Source organism: Vanessa atalanta, chromosome 20, assembly GCF_905147765.1.
Source record: "Vanessa atalanta chromosome 20, ilVanAtal1.2, whole genome shotgun sequence".
Taxonomy (NCBI): Eukaryota; Metazoa; Arthropoda; class Insecta; order Lepidoptera; family Nymphalidae; genus Vanessa; species Vanessa atalanta.
In genome coordinates this window covers 5,311,388-5,334,694 of record NC_061890.1, presented here as the reverse complement: position 1 = coordinate 5,334,694, position 23,307 = coordinate 5,311,388, and the positions used below count along the sequence as shown (strand labels likewise).

The following is a 23,307-nucleotide window of genomic DNA, read 5'->3' as shown; positions in this document are numbered from 1 at the left end:
GCACGCGTATAAGTCTTTTGTGTTCTCGGTCCAGCGCCTCCTGTTCGGTTCTTTTTTCCTAAGATTATCTTCGGCGGCCAAGGCGTGAAGGCCGAGTGCCACACAACATGGCGTCGACAGGTTTCTTCCCGCTTTTTTACCTCTTTGTTTCTCTCCATTATTGTCTATCGATGTTTCCCGCCGTTCGATTTTTGAATAAGTTTTCTTTTTTTCGCATTATTAATATCGGAGCGGCGGTCGTGTTTTGTTTTCTGTTATTTACATACTCGTATACACGGACGTATCCTCTTAAAGGATTCGTTGTGGGAACTGTGATAAAGCAGTTTAGTGTCGGTTAATTTACGTTCTCAGAATAGAAGTTGGAATAAAATCGAACTCATCAAAAGATATTTAGGAATTCATGGTCGCAAATCACGAGGCCGAAGTCTTTCGCAGAATATTATGATTTAGTGCTTGCCGTAAAATTTTGAAAACAATAAAAATGGAGGAGGTCTCGAGTCGGTAGCCGGGCGTCGTTTGACCGACTTTTGGCCATCAATTGCTAGTATTTCAACCGTGATCCTTCAATCAATCATATTAATAATAAAGAAACAGTGCGCAAATGTTCCACGGATTGGCTACAGCATCCTATTATTCTCAGGTTTAGGAGGTTTATTCTACTACGCTCCTCAAATGTAGGCAGATTTTCGCCCGACACATGAATAATTACAAATAAAAGCACATATACTTATATTCAGAGCTATGAATCAAATCTTCAGTTAAAATGTACGAATTTAGCTGTATTAACTATTATTATTCCTATCGTTGATATTTTATTACTGGATAATTTATTATTCCTAAGAGCAATCGTCACTTCTAGTCGATCATAACATTGAGTATTTGAATGATTGCTTTATTAGAAATTGCTTGCTTTAACTCTTGACTAAGATTACCGAATGGCGTAAAACTACTGCAGAACTAATAATTTCGCATTTCTTTCATACATTCGGTGGATTTCTAACTCTATTTTACGGTGATTAGGTTGAAAATTGTTTGTTTACTTTTATAACATACGATTCTTATGTCATATGAAAGTCAATTAACTTCGAACAAAATTAAACAGGAAATTTCAACTTTAATACAAACATGTAAAGTGCAATTTGTCATGTCAATTAGTAAGGAAGCGAAATTAAATGAGGCGTTGCGGGTTCGATTCCCGATTCAGGCTATTAAAGTGTTAAGGTTAACTTGAATAATGCCACGGTCGGTTTGTTAGCATATGTTTTGTATGAATGGGCCGTTTTGACTGAACAAGCGTTGAATTGAGTGTCGGATGTCATTATGTTGTATAGATGAGTTATGCGATTCTGAGAATGTTTGCTTATTGTAAAGGAATAAGGTCAATGACCCGAAATGTTTTTATTAATTTCAAATCAATTATAAGTTTTATTATCGATAGTGATGTCGTCTGGACCGATTTCGGCGACGGCAGAATATTACAAGAAAGACTAGCCAACTACGTAGAATATATTATAGTACACTAGTGTGTGTCACAAACACAGGTGCACTTCCTATTTCCTCACTCTCATAATCCGTCGGGACCGCAAATCCGACTCGATCATAAAGAGTTCATGCACAGGACCAACGGCTTTACTTGCTTTACGACAATGAAGACTCCAACACACTCCCAAATTTCAGACTCCGGGCTGTTACTGAGCTTTTTTTAACGGGAAGACCCAATAACTTTTTATCGGCCCAACCTGAGGTTCGAACATAGAACTTCCTTTTTAGCCTGATATCTAGCCACTAGACCAACGAGGCAGTAATTTCGACAGTAATAAACCTAGTATACCTAGTAGCTATAATACTCGCTTCGACTCCAAAGATAAGGAGGATCTTACCTTCTATGGTATTTAATTGCACTTACTTACACTTATTTACGATCCCAAATACGATACAGACGTTATCTTACTATGTTTTATATTTTATTCATTAAATAAAATGAAATTAATATTTTAACATATATTGCCGATAATAATATAATAGCAATAAAATAAATATATTTTAACATTTGAGATGTTTAAGTTTTAAACAAAATAGGTGTAAAAATGTAGGTAGTTACACAAAAAAATAGGTAAAAACATCTTCGGCTTTCTATTGTCACTAAATAAAAAAAAAGTTAATAAAATTAACAAGGTTTGAAAATGGAACTGTGTTGTCTTTGAGAATAAGAATTAGTAAGTTTTGTTTTCTGATTATACTAGATTATTCACGATTGATCACAATGATACCTGATGCAGTCAAGGGAATGCCCGTAAATATATCTATATTTGTAACAGTTCAAAAATTGTAATTTCGTATTCAATGGTTTTGCGCATGACGTCCGGGAAACATAAGATCAAGTCATAATAATTGTTTTTTTTTAACTGATACGAATTATCGTTAGTCGGAATTATAACGGATCTCCTACACGTGTCTCTCAAAAACGTATCTCATTAATAAACATGACACGTTTATAGAAATGGTATCATTATCTCGGTATAGACTAGTAATAATTGTTAGCTCAATAAACTTTATGGTTCCCTTTTATGGGTACCCGGTGGTCCAATTAAACGTTAGGCCTTCGGCCTACCGACCTCGGCACACATTTAAAGTGTGATTTGTTTTCATTGATCTCTCTTTTTCACTCATCTAACGATACTTTCGATTAATTTTGTGACAAAGTCTGTGTATACTAACTTTAAAAATTTACAGTCAGTGTGGTTATGTTATTATTTTTGAAGCTGAAATGAATCTAATCTAAAATTGGATCGTCGTTTTTTATTTTTTTATTATTACTGAGCTCTTCGAAATTTACAGTGTATATATACTTAGCAAATATAATTTTTATAACTTATTTAAAATTAACATGGCTACTTTTATTGCTATAAATATTTAAAACGGGTTATTTACCATGTTTTTTATTTTTATTTGATGGAGCTCGATATTTCGACATTATCTACGAATGTATATTATCACGAGACATTCGTAGATAAATAATTATAGAAATATAATTTAATTTTGGACTTAAATAAAAAAAAGTTAAAATTGTCTGAAAACGGTTCGTATGTGAAAAATTATTGCCACTATAAAGGCGATTATCAAAAGCCATAAGTCAAAATTAATAGCCATTTTTATAACAACAGTCAAGAAATTCGTTAAGTATTTGTAACTTTATATGAAATCGGCCTTAATAAATGAGACGCAATATAAATATAAAAGTATTACGCTCTAAGATACGACAGAAATGTTAAAATAAAGAGTAACCTATGTCAATGTTGGTATTTCAAAATACTCGAGAGAGTTCGAGCTTCGAGTGTCGCGAAGGCGTTCAGAAACGACCTTTGAACCCTAAGGGGGTTAGGGGAGATAAGGAAATAATATTTCCTTTGCTCGTCTACTTCGTATTTCTCGCTGATAATATACATACTATCTACGATGTATATAGATACAGTAAAATATGTACGTAGAAGACGGGCCTTTTAATTTTAATCGCGTTATTTTCGTTTCATTATATGAGGTTCTATGTTTTTATTTTTCGTTATCTAATGTGAGGGAATTGTTTTAATGTCTCAACAAGATATTGCATAAATATTAAAAAAGAAAACAAAGCGGGACTCAATATTAATTATTATTAAGAAACTTAATTTTAAAAGGTCATTACGTCATACCGATACTGATAATTCTAATAGTATTGCCATTTGTCAAATATTTTTATTTCTAAAGTTTTAAAAGCGTACGTATAAACATATTTATGGGGGTAAAATAAATCTCAATGGCTCATATTTAAGTGGACAGATCATATGCAGGCAAACACTGACCAACCGTCAATTTCACGCCATTTACCCACGCACAATACCGCCGCAAAAGAAAAAAAAAATATTGAAAAAATAAATTATTCGCAACGCCACAGAAAGCGAGAGAAATATACGAGTGATGTGATTACAAAAATTGAATCTCAGAAAAATTACATATAAAAGTTTTATTTTTGTCTACATTTTTATTCGCAAAACCATAATTGTGGCCATAAATATTTTTCTAATAGCTTCTATAACTATGATTATTTTACCCGACCCTACAGTTTGACAACTAATTACTTATAAGCCCCCAAAGTTCAAATAGACCAAATTACGCTAAACGCCGGACTTTAGCCCTCGAAACGTCGCCGACAATTACATTTAATAAGTAATAATTTCAATAATAAGTGTATACAAAAAACTTCTCCGAAGCACCATTTTAGTAAGAGCTCGTCTGTTGCGTTAGTTTCAATGTAAGCTGCTTTTAAAGTCAAAGTAAGAGGGATCAAAGATAATGGTTCTGTTTTAAAACGCTGCGCACGTCCCATAATAGCGACCGGCAACAATCGCGCGGCACTAGCGATTATGACGATTATTGTCGATAACTTGTATCGACACCGGCTATTTGGTTAGTCCGTCGATTATCGATAATTTGCCTTCGGGGTACGCTCCCGACGCTGTAAATCGTTGATCGATTAGTTTTTTTACCGATTTGATTGTTACTCGATAGGTGAGGTTTAATAGACTCGACTACAGTTTCCGCTAAATATCGTAAATGTACGATTTCCTCGATTCATTTTAGCGAATGTTGCACCTTTATCGGTTAGATATAATTCTGAACAAAATACCGTAAGCGCATCATCGAACATCGAACATGTTTTACTGCCTATAATTCTATTCCACGAGTCCATATAAAATAGAAACTCGGGACTCGCGCGCTTTCAAAAACGCTGCATTAAAACATCATAAAACTCAAACATAAACGTTTACTACAGCGATTTTACGAGCACGCTACCTATCGATCGTTTTAACGATAAATAAAAATTAATGGCGGACAGGACGGGATCGCAGTGGCCACGTTAGGTGAGAACCGAACTCTAGCCTAACATAATGAAAAATGCTATTCGAAAAGCGAGCCATAAAATAGAGTTTTACTTTATATTTTCTGTCCAATGAAAAATACTTGCGTTTAATATTTGAAGCATTTTATTTGACTTTAAGTATTGTATAAAATCGAATAATTCTTTTAAGTATAAAAACCAAACCTAATTTTGAAAACGCTTTTTTTTTGGACTTGAGCAAAGGCATGAAATAAACGATATTTGATAGAATATAATGCCTATTGGCGTTATATGTTGAACCATAACACACATGAGAATATATTCATTATCATTATAACATATCTTGCAATTCCACTCTGCAAAGGAGTAATACCGAGTTTTAAATCGGAGCTCGTGCCTGTGTTATTAGATCCATCGGATGCAGGACCACCTAACCCCCCCTGCTACCGGGGGTGGGTCGAAATAGGATTCTATCAGTCTCCTCCATTCCACGCCGTTCGGGACTCGACGTGACTTCGCATACCTATACAAAACTATATGCTCCATCGCTCTTATTGCAACGTAATAAAGGTTATTTTACATCGGCCTTACAAACTTTGCGGTTCAATGGTTTTGTTTACGTCTGTAATTTCGTGTTTTATACTTTTTTCTCGAGTTGACATTCGTGTTAGACGAAGTTCGTGAATACTTTTACTCAAATAGTAGTTTTCTTTGATCGTGGAATTTAATGAACGTGAACTCAACCTGAGATTAGTTATATATAGCTATACATAGCTCAGCATGATTATATAATAAAAGAAATGCAAATATTTTTCTGAATCAGAATCTTAATAATGTATGGAAACTAATTTTATGATTAATATATATAATACGTATAAATAATATACTAATAATTATGCTTTCCTTACGTAAAATATTTTCTGCTTGAGTTGGTAATATTGGACTGTAAATGCACCCCATTCTGGTTAACTTCGATAACGCCTATCAATCAAACACACGCACCGAGTTTAATTGTATGAAGCATTATAATGTACTTCTTTATGAACGTTAAGTCGTATGCAGGATACTTGGCTATATAAAAAGTAAATCAACTTTAACGCAACATTAATAGTATAACCTATAACATGGGTTAACATCCTGCAAATACCTATAGTCCACGCTCCCGGCTGTTTGTCTTGCAACCGATATGGGGAGAGGATATGTTTTTGTTTGGCGTAAGTACGCTCTAACGCTTCTAGTTTATGTTCGCCTGGTACTTTTATAAATTGCATTTAATTTTTTAAACAAGTCACAAAAGAAAAAAATATGAGTTGTGTTGTGCAATACGCGTTGATACGAATATGTGCAAATTAGTTGTTGGGCTATCTGAAAAAATCCATATGAATTGCCAATTTGCCCAAATTGTAGTAAAAATATTTTTGGACTCTTACGACGTGATGATGCCCTGACAATTTCTAAGTGGTTTCGAAGTTGAAAAAGACTATAACAGTTATATAAAACTAGTTAATCGAATCGAGTTCTAAAAATAATTATCATAACTTAATAATTGTAGCCGCACTACAAATCAATCGAAATCAATATAATTTTTTTTAAGAAGTATTCCATTTTTAAATATTTAAATTAGTATTTTATTCAGAACAGTTATGCAGACTAAAAATACGTTATAAACAAAACTATAACGTGTATCAATAACCGCGTAAGCTCCTTAACCCTCGACTGAGGGGTCTAATCTCCTCCATGGCTTAGTGCAACCAGTGGAAGCGATTCCTTGTTTGCTATATCATATATTATCTGTATCAGCTCGCTGCACTCGAGAGGGAGACGAAGATGTTATCTGTTCTTATCCCTCCCTTAATTCGTACCATTGACAACTGTAATGGAATAACGAAGGAGAAGCGTCATCAAAAAAACTACTGGTAGATTTTTTTCTTAAAATCTTACAATTAATTATTATTACAAATTATTTCAAATCGTTATAATTTTTATTTCGTGTATTTATTTTTTAAGTCATTTAATACTTCATTTTATCATAAAATATAATACCGTCGGCTGTTTATTTACGCGTATTATTCCAGTAACAATGTCTAAACACAATTACCCTGTGCAAACAGCCGGCGCCGCGGGCGTGCACATGTTGTGGGTATACGCGAGTAAACATGAGTTACCCTTTAGAGATATATTCTATTTTATGTTTATTTTGCAATATATATCAAGCTACTCGAATTATTAAAAAAAAAATTGAAAAAAAATCGAAACTTGTTGATTTTTTTTTTTAAAGATGGGAATGATATATAAATTATCAGCTAAAATGTTTTGATCTAAGCTGAGCTTTATATTATATGCAAAAGCAAACACGATACAGTAGCGCAAAGGGAATACATTAAAAAGGATTACATATTAATCAACCTTCTATAAACCAGTCCATCCGGATCAAAGCCTTATTGACGGACTACGATTGTAGTCGATTAATTCGTACTGCTTTAATTATAAATATCAAAACGTATAAACTCGGATCTTCTCATAGAACCTTTTTGAATATCTTAATAGGGTAAGCATCGAACCCCCAATCAAAATATTTGTATACACAGCTACTTACATTTCTTCTAACTAACAATTCTCATACGTAGTCTACAATCCGTCACTTTTTCTAATATCAAGTCAAGGTGTTGCCTTCGACAAAGCGGTAAATAAAAAAAAATAAAAAAGATGTCTACGCCACTACCGCGTGGAGACGTAGCTAATGTGTAATGCGGTTGGGTTTTTGTCCAGCGCCTTCATCTTTTTGTTTCTTTTTACTCTGGATTCGGTTACGGTTGGTATTGATCGAAAAATCCGATTTCGAAATGGGTGCTCCGTGAGTTTTATTGTTGCCACGATACGTTCTTAAACAATAAAAACGCATTTTAAACTGAGAATGCAATTCTCACATGTCACGTTCAGAAATTGAAGGGGCCGTGGTCGTGTTTTAGAAAAGTAATTATTCGACATCGATTGGGTCTGGCTTGAGGCGAGGACAATAAAAGACCTAATTTATTTTTTCATACAACCACAATGGCTTCTATTGCAAACGTGATACCGTGTGTCGATGTTTGATTAAAGTTACGTAAATAAAGCTCAGTTAGCAGGCGTAGCAGCAATTTCAAACCAATCTAAGTGTTGACATATTCTATTTTTGCGACAATGAATGTTTTGTGCGGTTACTAAGGTCAGATTACTTTCTATTACATTTTCTTTAATAATACGTTTATTGCACCTACATATTTCATCATCAATTATGTAAAATTGTTCTAACTGCGGCCTCCGAATCATTTACATAATTTTATGGGGCACATCGGCTGCTACGATATTTTTTTTTAATTACTTACGTGACTTTTTTATAACGTTCGTAAAATTTTAGGTGTCAAAGATTTAAATTCCTAAACGGAACAGAACTACCATCATAATAAAATAAAGTTTCTTTTTTTAAATTCGTAGGTACTTACAATGCGTTGGCGCCTTCCCAGCTAAGTAATCCTCTTTGCATATAAACTTGTTGTCGTCTAAGACGTATAGTTCTTCGCCGGTGGACAGCTGCTTCCTGCAGACGAGGCAGGTGAAACAGTTGAGGTGGAACACCTTCTCTCGGGCTTTTCGTACCAAGTCGGAAGGCGAGATGCCGTGCCCACAGCCACTGCACTTAGTTCCGTAACGTCTGAGGACAATTAATAATTTTACCTATTTATTTAATACAAACAAAACAGTCGTCAGACGTTGTCTGCCATATATTTTAAAGTAAAACCTTCTCCGAAACGGAAAAGTCCTGGTATAAATAATAAATAATTTTAAGTATTTTTTTTAGTTAGGCAACACATAAAAGAGTATCCTCATTTATTAATATAGACTTTAATTATGAATTACTAAGTGCTTTAAATCTTACCATTTTATATCTAATTGACGTTAAGTTTTCTAAGCCTCTCACTTACCTAAGACTCACACAAAATGTCAAAATCATAAATGTTTAAAATGTAACAAAATATGGGCTAATATTATTATAAATACGATTAATATCGTATATTAATAATAGTATATGTCATTTTGACGATACACAAAAATTAAAAAAAACGCTTAAAGATTACAAAATTGTTTCGTCATATCAGATATCCTTCGAGACGAGGCTTTTAAAAACACATAATTTTTTTTAATCAGCTTGTTATTTATAACTCCGTTTAAGATTATATATTTTTATTTCCAAAATTCAAAATAATTTCTTATTAATTACAGAATTCAACGTTTGATTGTAGTTTTCCGAATATTCCTAATAAATATACTATGTACCTAAGTATTAATGTGTTAACGGGGGGATTCCTTATTTACGTCATAGTCGGCTTAAATGAAATAAAGCATTAACATCTACATTTAACATCAATCTATGTTAAAACATAAATCAAAATATAATCTCAGATGCTACACGAAGAAGTCGGTATATCGACAGATTATCGATTTTACATATTCGCATTCGTTAAGTCGACGAGGAAAAAATAAAATGCAAATGTATGAGATTATTTTTTAAAAGGTTGGGCACAGCGCCCGGAAGCGATATCGGTAGCATACTTCAAAGAGATATATACATACACTAGTAAAGAATACATTACGTGATATAAAATAAAATTGTCAAAATCACAAATTTCCCGCCTTTATAAAGTATTCTTAATTTAAATTACACTGAAATAGTTCGATTGTTTCTTAAATGGTCAGCTACCAACCTCTTTATAAGCGTGTAATGGTTCCGCTAGGGTAATTAATTAATTATAAAAACATGGGTTATTCCGTTTTATTTGTCAGAAATATACTTAATTTTTTATACCAAATTATTTACTAATAATTCTTATAAAAATTAAAAAAATATTATAATTAAAATTCAAAAGATATATAAATTCATATTATAATATTAATCTTTTAAGAAAAAGTCTGGTTTTTATGCTTTTTACTAATTTTATATAAGTATCTTATTTTCAAATAAAGAACTATCGCAGATAATCCGAATTACAAATACATTGGTCAAATGACAATAAAAACACATTCGTTATTTAATTTACCCATAAGGACGATGTGAAAACCAAGATGGAATATGAAATGACTTATTAAATGACTACAAGATTCGAAATATGCAGACGAAACTGCAGACAGCCGATATAATGCCTCATGTCGATATAAAATAATTCCACACCGCTAAGCAGTTATGACAGCTATAAAATTCGAAAATTATGTGATAACGGTGTTGGTTTGATTGGTGAGTAATGATCGGTTGATTTTTGGGTCAAATTCAAAGCGAAATGTTCTGCCGCGGCTGGTTCGATCGTGATGACAGACGTTTATCGTGTTAACACGCAACCGGTCAATAATGGAGTCGAGCACCTGTTTTCCTTAAGCCTAGTTTTAATCGAATGCCGATTCTTGTCTTAACAAATCCCTCTAATACTATTTTGTGTTAAATAAATGTTAAGAAAATGAAATTGTAATTTTTTACAGTGTTATTCACTTTTATTGTGGTTTTTTTTTAGTCTTTAATGTAAAGACAGCAATAGAACTGGCTGATTAAATCAATACACAGCCTAAATTATACAGCCATAGACATACACCTCTCAGTTATCAAAATCATCCAATCATCACGTTTCAAATGTTTAAGAACACCAAAACAAGCATTATATTAGTTCATAGACCTTTTTTGACATTGGATTAATTTTTCGATTTGTCTATAACTCATTATTAATTTTTTTTTTAATTGTTCACCGTCGTAGCCCATATTAGTGCTAGTTTTTAATAGTATTGTTTTTAATCTATATTCAAATTTAATTTATTTTTATATGTTCACAATCTATAATATTTTACCCAAATAGAATAAAAATAACAACTTTTAATATAATTTCTACTTTATTTTAAACATCGACAATTATATCTGAATTGTGAAACTGAAAATTGCCTGAAAATAAATACTTTTATAATTAACTTCATAATTAAAACATTGACCGTATTCAATCGGAATAGTTGTATAAGCTGATAAATTTGTGCATAATATAAAAAAATATACAAAAGTCGTAACTGTAGATAAAATTAAAAAAAAAGAAGCTGATAATTATTATTAACCCGAGCGGCCAAAGTTTAAAACGAACAAGCCTTTAATAATAAAGATATTACGTTATGTCAAAAAATATACAGATAATTTAAGGCTTTAGGCAAATATTTCTTTATCGATCCTTTAATATAGTAATAAGTGGTGTATGAACAAGTATGGAGCATGTATTGCGGTTTCCCATATGAAACATTGGCGGCAATGTTTTTTTATTATTTTATGATCACGATGAATTATTACCAGAGTCATTTGCATAAACGATGGAGGACGCATGAATAAAACATTTCTGTTTGGCGCGAATCTGGCAATCCGCCATGTTAGTTCGAACATTGCCGCCAATTTTAAAATAGTTTGAAATTGGAATACGATTGACTAGTTCGAATGAGATTTAGATTTGTACCTATTACGAATTAAGTACCTATTTTTTTTTATTTATAACTTAAAACATAGAAAAGAATAAATATTTAAATAACATACAAACTTTCCTTCTAAAAGACAATTGTTACCCTAAAATAATTTAAAATTAATGTTCGTGACATTGTCATGTCAGACAACGGAAATTACGTCACTTAAGTATAGGAAGCCGAAATATCACTGAATGAAGTCATCAAGTCAAATACTACCTATATTTACTTAAAACGCACGTTCCTTACCTTAAAGAACTTTTAAATATTATATAACTAATTTTGCATTTACAATTAGTTTAGGAAAAATTATTAACCGCAATATACGAATATGCAAATCGAAAAAAAAGTATTTATTCTTTTATTTACGAGTGTATATATCTCGACGTGTAATTAGTTATTCAAAAATATACCATAAATTAAAAAAAAGAAACATTAAACACGTTAAAAATTTAAATTAAGAAACGTATTTTTTTTTTGTTTGATCAAATTCATTGTAACGTATAATAATACAAATTATGACTTGGGATTTTATCTGCATTGTCTATTTTATGTTAATTTATAATATTTCAGCTTAAAAGAAGAAATTGCTTCAATTTAAACCATTAATTAATGAGGATCATGTCCTCCTGACTACATACTACATACATACTTTTGCTACATCATATTAGTGTATATGTACAACAATACATGTGTACTCTTTATTAAATTTAGAGTTCAATTTTGTGAACGATAAACCAAATGATATGTCAAGCGCTAACAGAAGAGCTTTTGGAAGCACAGGATAGTAACATGGACAGTTGCCTAACTCTGAGCTGGGTGATATAGAATATTTTAAAGGAGCCAAATCTTGACTTAGCCTTAACTGCAGGACCTAGTATAACTGCAGTCTTATATAGTACTAGTTGTTGCCTGCGGCTTCGCTCGCGTTTTAGGGGTTGATTGTCATGTGTTAGTATTAGTAAAGTATTCATGCCAATATTCGTCAAATTGGTTTCATTGTTTTGGCAGTGTAAGAGCGACAGACAAACAGACAGACAGAGTTACTTTCACATTTATAATATTAGTATAGAAGTATAGATTTACTTAAAACAAGATCATTGTAACTTAACAATTACGAATAAAATAAAAACACGTGAAGTTTACCTTTTTTGTAAATTTATTAATACAATCATTTATTTGGAGAAATATATTTTAAAGAATATTATTAACATTATAAACACTCTAAAAAAAGTATCCAATTTAAACAGTTGTATAAAAACTAGCTAAAAAAAGAGATAAGATAATTATCAAACAAATCATTCTATTCAAAATTAAAATACTGACTAAAACTCAACTAAGAGTTATCTTGATCCTATTTATCTAAACCTATAATAAAAACGTATGTTATAACTCAACCGTGTTACGTTAAATGTTTTAAAAAAGATTAATTATAATCATAAGCAACCTTCTTGGTGAATTTACTAATATACTAAATATGAAATTACTATCCAAAAAAAAAAGTACAATATTTTTTGTAGTGTGCACACTGACGTAAAAACTATTATATTATAATATATTAAAATAAATATTTGACAACTGAAGTCTCTACCAAAGTGAATGAAACAAGGAATAAATTGTCAGAATGATGATACTCTAGCTAGTATATTATCTGATATTAACATTTATAAGTTTATTTAATGTAATTGATAATTGTTTTTTTTTTTACTAAGTCCACTCTACCGTCAATTAGCGCGAATCAAATTTGACACTCTAGTGGAGCTAAATTTCGTAAATTTTGTGGGTACCTTTTTATACACATAATACTTCTCCGTCTACACTCTATATTCATGGCAAGCCATTGACAGCCGAGTTGGCTTAATGGATAGAATTCGTGAATCTCAACCGCGGGTTGCGAGTTAAATACCGGACAAGCACCAGTGATTTTTCATTTGTCTAATCTTATTAATATCATTCAGTACTCGTCGTTAAACGTATAAAACGCCATACCGCATTGGACCCAGTTGGTGGAATAAGCTCTAGAGCTTCACTACGATAAGAGAGAAGTCTCTTAGTAGGCTGTAATTGTACCTACATACCGGTAAAAGGATATCTAAAAAATACATAAACCCAAGATTTGTTTATAGATCGTCTGCTCAAATATAATCAATCATAAATTATTTATTTACGTGTTTATTTATCACTATGTAGTTGTCGTAACGCGTCTCCGCACGCGATAATAAAGCATTTATTCTTCCTTGAGGTTCAAGATTACTTCATACCAAATTTTATTTAATTCGGTTCACTGGTTTGGCCTTGAAAAAGCAACAGACAGACTGACATACAAAGTTACTTTCGCATTTATAGATAAAATTTCATCATCAGCGGTAAACGGAAAGAGGTAGTTCAAACGCAGGTGTATCTACTAGAACAATAAGTTGAAGTAAGCCTAAAACTTGCTCCTTTAAAATAGAAGAAGTATTCCTGGCAATGGGATATTTACGAGCTGTTTTTACTTTACTTTTACTAACACCAAGTTTAAATTAGTTACTTTAATTATAATAAGCCATTATTATACACTTATTAAAATTATACACAAGTGATTATGTTGGTTTTAATTAAAAAAGTAATAATCAAAACAAACAGAGTCAGGTGCTCAACAGCCTCTCGAAAATCGTAGGAAACATAACATAAGATGCTGTTAAAAAAAACTGTTAATTTTTTTTTTTATAAAGAATGAAATTAAAGTATTAAAGAGCGGAAGCAATGAGTGAACCGCTTTCCGCTGACCCGCAACTAAATTACTTTTTTTTTTTACATTTTGGCGCCATATCATTTAACAATCTAATATTATAAGTTTTTTAGGTTGTAATAATATGTGGAGAAGCGTTATTGCTCATAATGGCTATTAGTACTGTGGCTGCGGTTTTAACACAAAAAGTTGACTTTGTAAAACTGTGTTGAGTTTTTGTTGAGTTACCGGTTGTGTCTGTTCAAATTTGACCGTAAATTTTATCTATTAGATTTAATTTGAATATAACTAATTTAAGACTTCTTATTAATACTAAATATACGAACTTTTTAGTCATTACATTGATATAAAAATGAATATATTTTACTTTGTAAACTCAATTAAAACTTTTTTTTTTATTTACTTCAATTTAACAAATACATATTTATAATAAAATCATATTATTTATTATAGATGGTAAAAATGTCACGCAGTTTTAATTTTTTAATTGTTGTTGATTAGATGATTTAATCTCTTTCTTAATAGATCAAAGATACGATAATCAGAACAATGACGTGTAATTAACATTTTGTTAATCCTTTCGATCAATCAATTAAAATTAAATCAACATATGTGATTATGGTTGTTATACAGCTCCTAATATAAATGTTTATTTAAAATAAACGAGGTGTAAACTAAAAAGTGACTGAAAAGTAATCAGTTAAAAAAAATCTTTGATTGATATACTTACATCATAATAATTAATAACTCGAAATTTTATGTCATATTTATAAAGTAAACGTCTAAAAAATTTAAGAATTAAAGAAGATGGAGATGTTTTTTTTTTTGTTTTTAGACTAAAGTACTTTATAGCAATGACGGGCCGTGAAAATACAAATTTATTTTTATTCTAATATATTTAAAAACAATGATAAATTTAAAAGTGATAATTTTATAACTAAAGTTAGATAGAACAGTTGAATTTTTTATCTGTTTCATCTTTACAATGTCGCGAACGCACCTTAATGCATATCTTTTAAAATCTTTTTCACAGTAAAATTGTGACTGTCGTCCATAATGTGAGAACAAACATTACACAAAGTCATAATTTATCCAGAACTTGCGATTCACTTGACGCTGGTTGTTATAACAAATTGCTTACTTCCTTGCAAAATATTTAATTATATATTATGTAGATACAAGTAGGTACATAAATGTTTTCGTTACGATTGCTTCGAAGTATCTCAGCAGAACAGTTTGGTCAAATAAAACATTATTTTTTGTACCTAATGTTTATGTTTTGTTAAAAACTTTCCCTTTGCTTCACACGGGTAGAATAAGGCTCTACGTACAACTTTTACATTGAAGGACAAACATAAAAAGTTATTATTTTTCCGAAAGCTGATATTCTCGGATTTTACTCGTATCATATAAATACTCTTGAATCACGTTTTGTATGAATTAAAACCGCATTCAAACCTTTGAATTTTCAAAAGATCTAAGCGTACAGACGGTTGGAATCGATTTTGTTTTATACTATGAAGAGATAATATTATTCTTTTGGCGTTTTATGTTCAATTTTATTACTTACATTATTTTTGTTTCTTTATAATATGCAAAAATAAACTATACTATTCTATAAAATAATATCTTTTGTTAAAAAAAAACATTTTCAATTTGTAATTCTAATGTAGCCAAGTTTAAAATAAAATTTATAATAATAGTTCTTTTTAGTTGTCTCGATGTCCCATCATCACTTCGTGTTACAGAAATAATCTAGACTAATAAAATTAATAAATAAGCTCCAACTTTGTGATGATGACTGGTTAGATATAAATTTTTAAATAAATCTAAAAACAAAATCATTTTGCTATAAATAACTTTTTTTAACGACTTGTAGACGAATAGATGCCACAAAAAAGATTCATTAATTTAATCATTCGCGTCAAGATATTTATATATGAAATAGGATTTTTACTAAGCGTTTAAAGTGTTCACCGGGAATAGTCTGTTATAAATGTGATAGTAACTATGTCTGTTGTCTCTTCACACTTAAACCGCTGATCCGATTTAGATGAAATTTGGTATGAAAATAGTTTGATTCCCTGGGAAGGGCACAGGGGTATTTAACTGTTAGTGTGTGTGTGTGTGTGTGTGGTAAACTTTTATAAGTTTCGTGTGTGTAAAGCCGCAAGTTCCCGAACATTATTTCGTTTTCTATATAGAACATTAGCACAAAATAACACAATTTTAGTTTTCCTTAAAACAAATAACGAATCACTTGAAAAAATAAGGCAGATTATTAAATAATTGTGTAACACAGCAATATCCAATAGTTTTATAATGTCGCTTTGTATTTTAATGTCGTAGTTGCTGTTTAACCTCTAGCTCTCATAGGGACTTTAAGTACCCTAATATTTTCCTCTTAATTTCCCTAAATGAGCTAGATATATAAGTATGAACAATAGTTATACCTATGCAAAAAGAAAACCAGTACTCTTCACATACATGTAATTTTGCGAAGACATTTCACTCAAGTCATATCATTATTTCAATATATCTGGACTTACCTAAAGAAATCATTTCTACAGAACAATTTGTTGTCCCTTGAGTAGCATTTGTCAGCAAGCGGAGCACGGCAGTCCGCGCAGCGCACGCACGCCGCATGCCATGCTCGCTCAAGCACATGCAAGAGGAACTTGTCCAGGATAGGCTTTTCGCAGCCGGCGCAAGCCATCGCGCCGCCTGCCTCGCCACGTCCTGACAACAAAGATACTTTTGTTATTACACAGAACATACTAAATTCAACATACTACATAAAATATAAGATACTATACAACAAAGTTAAATAGGAGATTGATTCAAATATATTAATATTGAGTGATAAAATTATAATACCTAATAAAACTTGGGAATTATTTCAGCTAATCAAAATATAAAAGTAATTTACGAGACAGTGGATACAATATCGGGCAGCAAGTACGTAAATATTATATGAACATAAAATTCTTATTAAATTTAATTAAAATAATATCGTTCCATATTTTACTCCTAAGTTTATTGACCCACAGAGTTGTTATATTTATGTACATAACTATTATCAGGTATGTTACTAATTGTCTGGTAATTCGTACATCATTCACTTGACTTTTTGATATTTATTTGTGGCTAACGCAGGGTATTTTAAAAACTGCATGGAAATGAATTTTACAGCCGCACGCCAACCAGCTTGGTGAAGCTCTTGCTGTTGGTTTGGTTTCCTGTCACCATATTGTTTTTGGAGGCACTAAATGCTCATTGATTTTATTATTTCATGTATCTTGTAGTTCACATTAAAAAAATGTTCTTTCACAGTGTTTTTTTTTTTAAATTATTTATTACTCTTAAGAGTAATTCCTAGATGACAAATTCAATAGATAGTATGAAGTAGGTAGGTACAACGAAAAGTATTGGGTATTTATATTCAGAATTTACAACGTATAAATAAATATAAAATCATATAGGAACTCTTCAATATTTTACTTTATCGCAAACTCAGCTATAAAGACTTGTACCATAATAGGATTGTGTTTTACGATCGATAAAGCTTAGCTGAATAAACTTTTATTAGCATAGGTTATTACCGACCGTGTACATAGGCTTTGGTAAATAATATATCATAAGGTACTGATGCACATTGCATACATTTCTGTTACATATTTAATTTTAATTTCGTTATATTTGTGTTTACCTGAAACGAATCTCTATTGAATTTATATATTTAAATATTAAAATCGTCTTGTGTGAGGTATTTTTTCGTTATTTTATTTTTATTATTTTTTTTATCGCACTTAAACTTCATTTTTACACCATCGACACTCGAAAAGCCGAAAACAAGAGAAAACATAAAAACATCAAACGCTTGCAAAGCATTCTTTTTTCATTCAAAAAAATGACATTTATTGGTTAAATTTATGAAGGTCGCGTTGGTTTAATATTCCATATTCAAATCTGAATGTCCGATTGGTCGCGCACCATTTCATACGATGCGCTCAAAAATCTGTGACGGCGATTCACTGCGGTTACATGTGATTTTTTTAAACGTTTAAATTTTATGCTGTCACGCTTCTTAAACAGTGTTAAAATTATAATTTAACAAGAATCTATTTAAGATGTTAAATCTTTCTTAATAACGTATTATATATAAAGATTATTTTGTAGTTTTAAAATATGTTAATAGATTAAATAAGCAGTTAAGCGCTTAAAACCAAGCGAGTAATCTTTTAGAATTGTCGTATTTCGAGAATGCAGTGAGTTTGGGGATTAAACGGTTCTGTGAATGCGCAGACATCTCCAAATCACAAAATTAGTAGTTATTATTGTGTATAATATGAGTTATACTTTTAAATAAAGATGTTTCTTTAATGTACTTATAAACGATGTATCAAATGTTGAAATGTTCAATGGTATTATTTATATTAAATAATTTAGCTCGAAATATTGTAGTAAAAATACATATCACAGACAGTTTAAAAAATACACAACCTTAAAATATATTTATTATTGTTAATGATTTCAGCCCTTAAGTATTTGGGCAATAAATTTAAAAGACTCTATAATTTTAGTGGCGACTAAAATTCAAAATCAATATTGCATGCAGTTATGTATTTATGATTTTAGGTGTAATAAACTCAATTAAATATATATGTATGTGTATGTCTCAATTAAATATATAATTAAACAGGTAAATTCCGATTATTATATAATTACAGATACATACCGAAAATAATTTAATAAAAGCAAAAGGCCTCGTGTGCAATCTAACCCAAATCTACTCTTGACCAATTTATAGTACAATATGTTTATTATTATATATGTTTATAGTTATGTTATTAAAATGAGAAACAGACATTTTATTTCGCAATATATCCTTGGAAATAAAATAAATTCACTCGTATCATCCACCGTAGATCTGATTTTTAAGTAATAAGATTAAGTATTCAATTGAATTTTACTGTACCTATTATAAACAGATGATTTACAATATAGCAGCGACTATTTACCATATTATGTATAATAGTTAGAGCTTATGCCATTTTTGAAACTACAAGAAATCCACTAAATAAAACTCACACAAGTAAGAAAAAATTTAATTTATTTTCGAAGCGGTTATAAATTTGCTAGAGAACGAATAAAAAAGTTGTAAGAAATTACAGCTTTTTCCACATTAGCAGCGTGCGAAAAGTATTTATTGCAAAATTGAATGTTTGTCTTCCAATTACGGAAAAACCACTGAACCAATTTGCAAAGGATCCGGGCTCACTAATAAGCTGTGTATGAACACTTATTATCCCACCACAACAGGTGGTTGAATACAATGTAATCGGTATTAGTTTTTTAATAATATAAAGTTCTATACCTCATAGCAATTATTTTATTATTTTTTATGAGCCAGTTTGAAAACTATAATGTAATTATTTCATTGATAATATTATTTAATTCTTTTAAATTTAAACTTAAACTTTTAAATATAAATTTGCGAATAATAATTCATATTTACGCTAAAAAATACCACTAAAATATTAAAAAAATACTACTTAAAATAGTTACACATCTATTTTAGAATATGATTTTTTTATTCGAAAAGAGCAAAAACCTATTAGTTTAATCTAGAATCACGTCTAACTAAACCGATTAGCAGTTTTTGTCGTAACAAAATGTATAAATAGAACTAAGATCTATATCTACGGAAATACAACTTGTATATAGTCCATTAAGATTATTTACGAGTGTTTATACGTAAGCAATTTTCTTGAAAAAGGTTTTAAGATTTTAGTTATTTTTTTTCAGCTTTCATAACCTTGTTTATATTCGAACGAAATTCTAAAATTGCAATAAAATTAATGTTTATTCGACGTTAACGATTGAATTAAAAATGGAGCGCTATTTTAGGTGCTCATTAGTTAAATATAATACACCTATATTAAATAGGTCGAATTTAAAGATATATAAACCTAAAATAATTTAATACTACATGTACTTATGTCAATTATTTACTAAATGGATTTATAAAAAAACTTAGCAAGATTATAACACATAAAAAAACATTAATAGATGCATAAAGGTATCCTATTAATTGTAGGTATTGTTTCTAATTCCATCACCTTGTATAGGCAAAGGCATTGCACTATAAAGCCTCGTATTTGTTATGCACTATGCACTAGAATAATAAGACGCAAATGCGTGTAATATTTTTTTGATATCTATAATAAACTTTTATTAAAACTTAAATATAAAACATTAAAAAAATATATAAGATCTAATTTAAAAAACGCCTTAAACAGTTTAAAATAACGGCTTTAAATTTAAAAATTTACTGTATAGTTAAGTAGGTACGGATAAAAACGAAAGAGGATTACGTGAAGTGAATTCTATACGCATAATCTGTGTATTCTTTTTATATTTTTTTAAATAAAGAACATGGTTTGTCATCTTTCAGTGTATTAAAATATTAAAAAGATTTGTTATGGATTATATTCTTTTAAATTTTAGGAATTTTGTCATTTTAAAATGATTAAAAACAACGTAAGTAACGCAAACTTGGTATTGTAATGGTACTTTAAAATAAATAAAATATGGTTACTATAAACATTAAATCTTCTAAGCTTTAATTTTTTCACTATGTTTATACACAAAAAAAATATAACGGATTGTAAGTAGGTGTATACTGTTGAGGAATTTTAAGTCAACGATTACACCGAAACAACTGATAAAAATATAATTAACGCGACATTGAAAATTATAAATATGAAAGGAATTTCAGAGGAGTTAATTCGAGAAGAAAATTGACTTAAATTATTTAAATTTCTTCACTTATGCATGACAGTTTATAATTTAAATAGTTATAAACCTAGTTATAAATATACCTAAGACATGTCATGTTGTGTAGATAATTATCTACAGAACTAATTAAGTTACATATATAATAAGATGTAATCTCCCCATTTTCTGCTTTTGTCTTAATATGTTAACACTGTATTTACTACTCAATAAAATACTTTATCGAATAGAAAGACAAGAAGTCAGTATTCGTTGATATTCATACGCGATAAATAATAAAATATAATTGTATTTAATTAACAGACCTACCAATATAATTTGATGGTAGAGATTAATAACTGTTTTTTGGTGATTCTTCTTGGGATAATCTACATTCCGTACCGCTTTACATTAAATTCAATACTATAACATAACGTAGGTAGCTACTATTACCTAACGTTTTAAAAGATCTTTCTATCTAAAAATAGTTTTTTTTAACGGTCTCTGTTTAAAGACATGTATAAGACACCTACATTCTAAATTTTGCTTACTCTAAGCCTAATAATAATAGTATATATGTATATCTAGTAAGTTGCTTGTTATGTATTCTTTACATGGTTGACTTATGTACATTAAATTGTGTACGTTATATGAAATATAATTATTATGTGTAGTAATATACAACTGAATATACTTATGATAATCAATTAATTAATAGTTAAGTAATCGAATTAAATTATATTTATTTCGATACTCATTAGGTACTATGTTCTATCTATTTATATACTAATATAATGGTGATATTATTTATAATAAATATCTACCACTAATACGTTAGGTCTTCCCAATTTAATATGATAATCATTATCGCGAATATCATTAAAACAAAACTTTCAAAGAAAATAACCCATACCTATATTTTTATAGTTTACATAATAAGCAAATAATTGTGTTTAAGTTGACATTTTTTGTAATGTCATGTTTTAATGAAACAAATGTGTGTCTACATTAGGTTAGTAATGGCTATTTCTTTCATATTGAATGTATGTAAATAATATTATGGACAAAAAACAATATAGACCCGCTGAGTTTCTCCGGTTCTTCTCAGTCAGGTCAAAGTATTTTCTATTCCGAACCAGTGGTAGTGTATATCAAACTACAAATAAGTAATAAAAGATACAGAACAAATCATGACCGCGTGGAATATTCGAAATAATATTCGTATTACACTGTAGCGATAAGTTCGATATTGGATTGAACTATTTAATTAAACAAATACCTTTACTCATAACATACTCTTACACTAATAATTCTTACTAAATATACATCTATCAATAAAACTTATTGTCTTTAAAAAAAAAACAAATTGTTTTCCGCGAAAATTTTGCAAGCTCTACCTACACGTAGAGATCTAGCGCCGTCAACATAGGCCTAAAATACCTACCTATTGCTATCTCTGTTCAACGAATAATATATAATTTATAATTTTATGCACATAATTAAAGTTATTTACTGTAGAATATCAATAGTATTCGTTCAAAAACATTAATATTACATAAGAAGGTTGGTAGCTTGATACATTGTTTGTATACAGACACACTTACAGTTAAAATAATATATAATCATGCTGGTTTTAAAGTGTGTCACTTTATGGTATTTAAGAAGTAAAAAATATTTAAAAAAAATAATATAACGATCGATAATAATCATATAAATTTTAGTTCAATCAAAGAAAATGTATATAAATAATTATGAATTAAAGAAACGGATCCCATCAATCCGAGATCTCTATAAATAAATAAACTATAGGATAGTTTAAAAAAAAAAACCAAACAAAACAACCTCCGTACGTCGGCATTGCTGCTAGTCACATTCAAAGTTCAGTCGTAAAACACGTAAAAAATCTATTTTTTAAAATCCTATCGACACGAGACACTGACTTTTACCAATGTGGTGCTGGTGGAAGGGGGCATGTGCCCCCCGTCCTGCGGCAAGGAATCCCGCCACTTCGACACCCTGACACGACACTGCACAGACACACCGCGGCCAACGCGCGGAGCAACGACACTCCAACACGCGCGATATCTTGACGCGTACTGATCGCAAGCCCATAGCTTTTCCACCAGGGCACGCAACCGACAAGGACGGTACATAAACAAATAATAGGTGGGAAAGGGAAGGGTAGAGTAGCGTTCGGAGCGGGCGTGGTTCAAGTGAGCGGCCACTCGCACCGAGGGGGTGGCGCCTATATATTTTTCTATTCTTTTTTTTCCGTGCGTGTACCGTGCGGTAGTGGGATTTCATTTTGTGGGACACGTGCGGCGTCCGCAGTAAATTTAAATTGCCTGTAGATCGGGTAGCTGTATAATTATAGTCTGAATTTTTCGGTTGCTCGTCTAGGTCCGTCTTG

The 23,307-nt window shown here is 30.5% G+C and overlaps 1 protein-coding gene across 1 annotated transcript in view; it reads right to left on the bottom strand.

Annotated features, from left to right (window-relative positions):
- LOC125071891 (LIM/homeobox protein Lhx5) overlaps positions 1-22,869 on the bottom strand; it is a 54,817-nt gene extending 31,948 nt beyond the window's left edge. The window contains exons 1-3 of the mRNA XM_047682309.1: positions 22,740-22,869; positions 16,670-16,859; positions 8,359-8,567 (exon numbers count right to left, since the gene is read on the bottom strand). Of these exons, the coding sequence (XP_047538265.1) occupies positions 8,359-8,567; positions 16,670-16,859; positions 22,740-22,755 (415 nt within the window). The 5' untranslated portion in view covers positions 22,756-22,869. The remainder of the gene's footprint in view (positions 1-8,358; positions 8,568-16,669; positions 16,860-22,739) is intronic.
- Between the last annotated feature and the right edge of the window lie 438 nt (positions 22,870-23,307).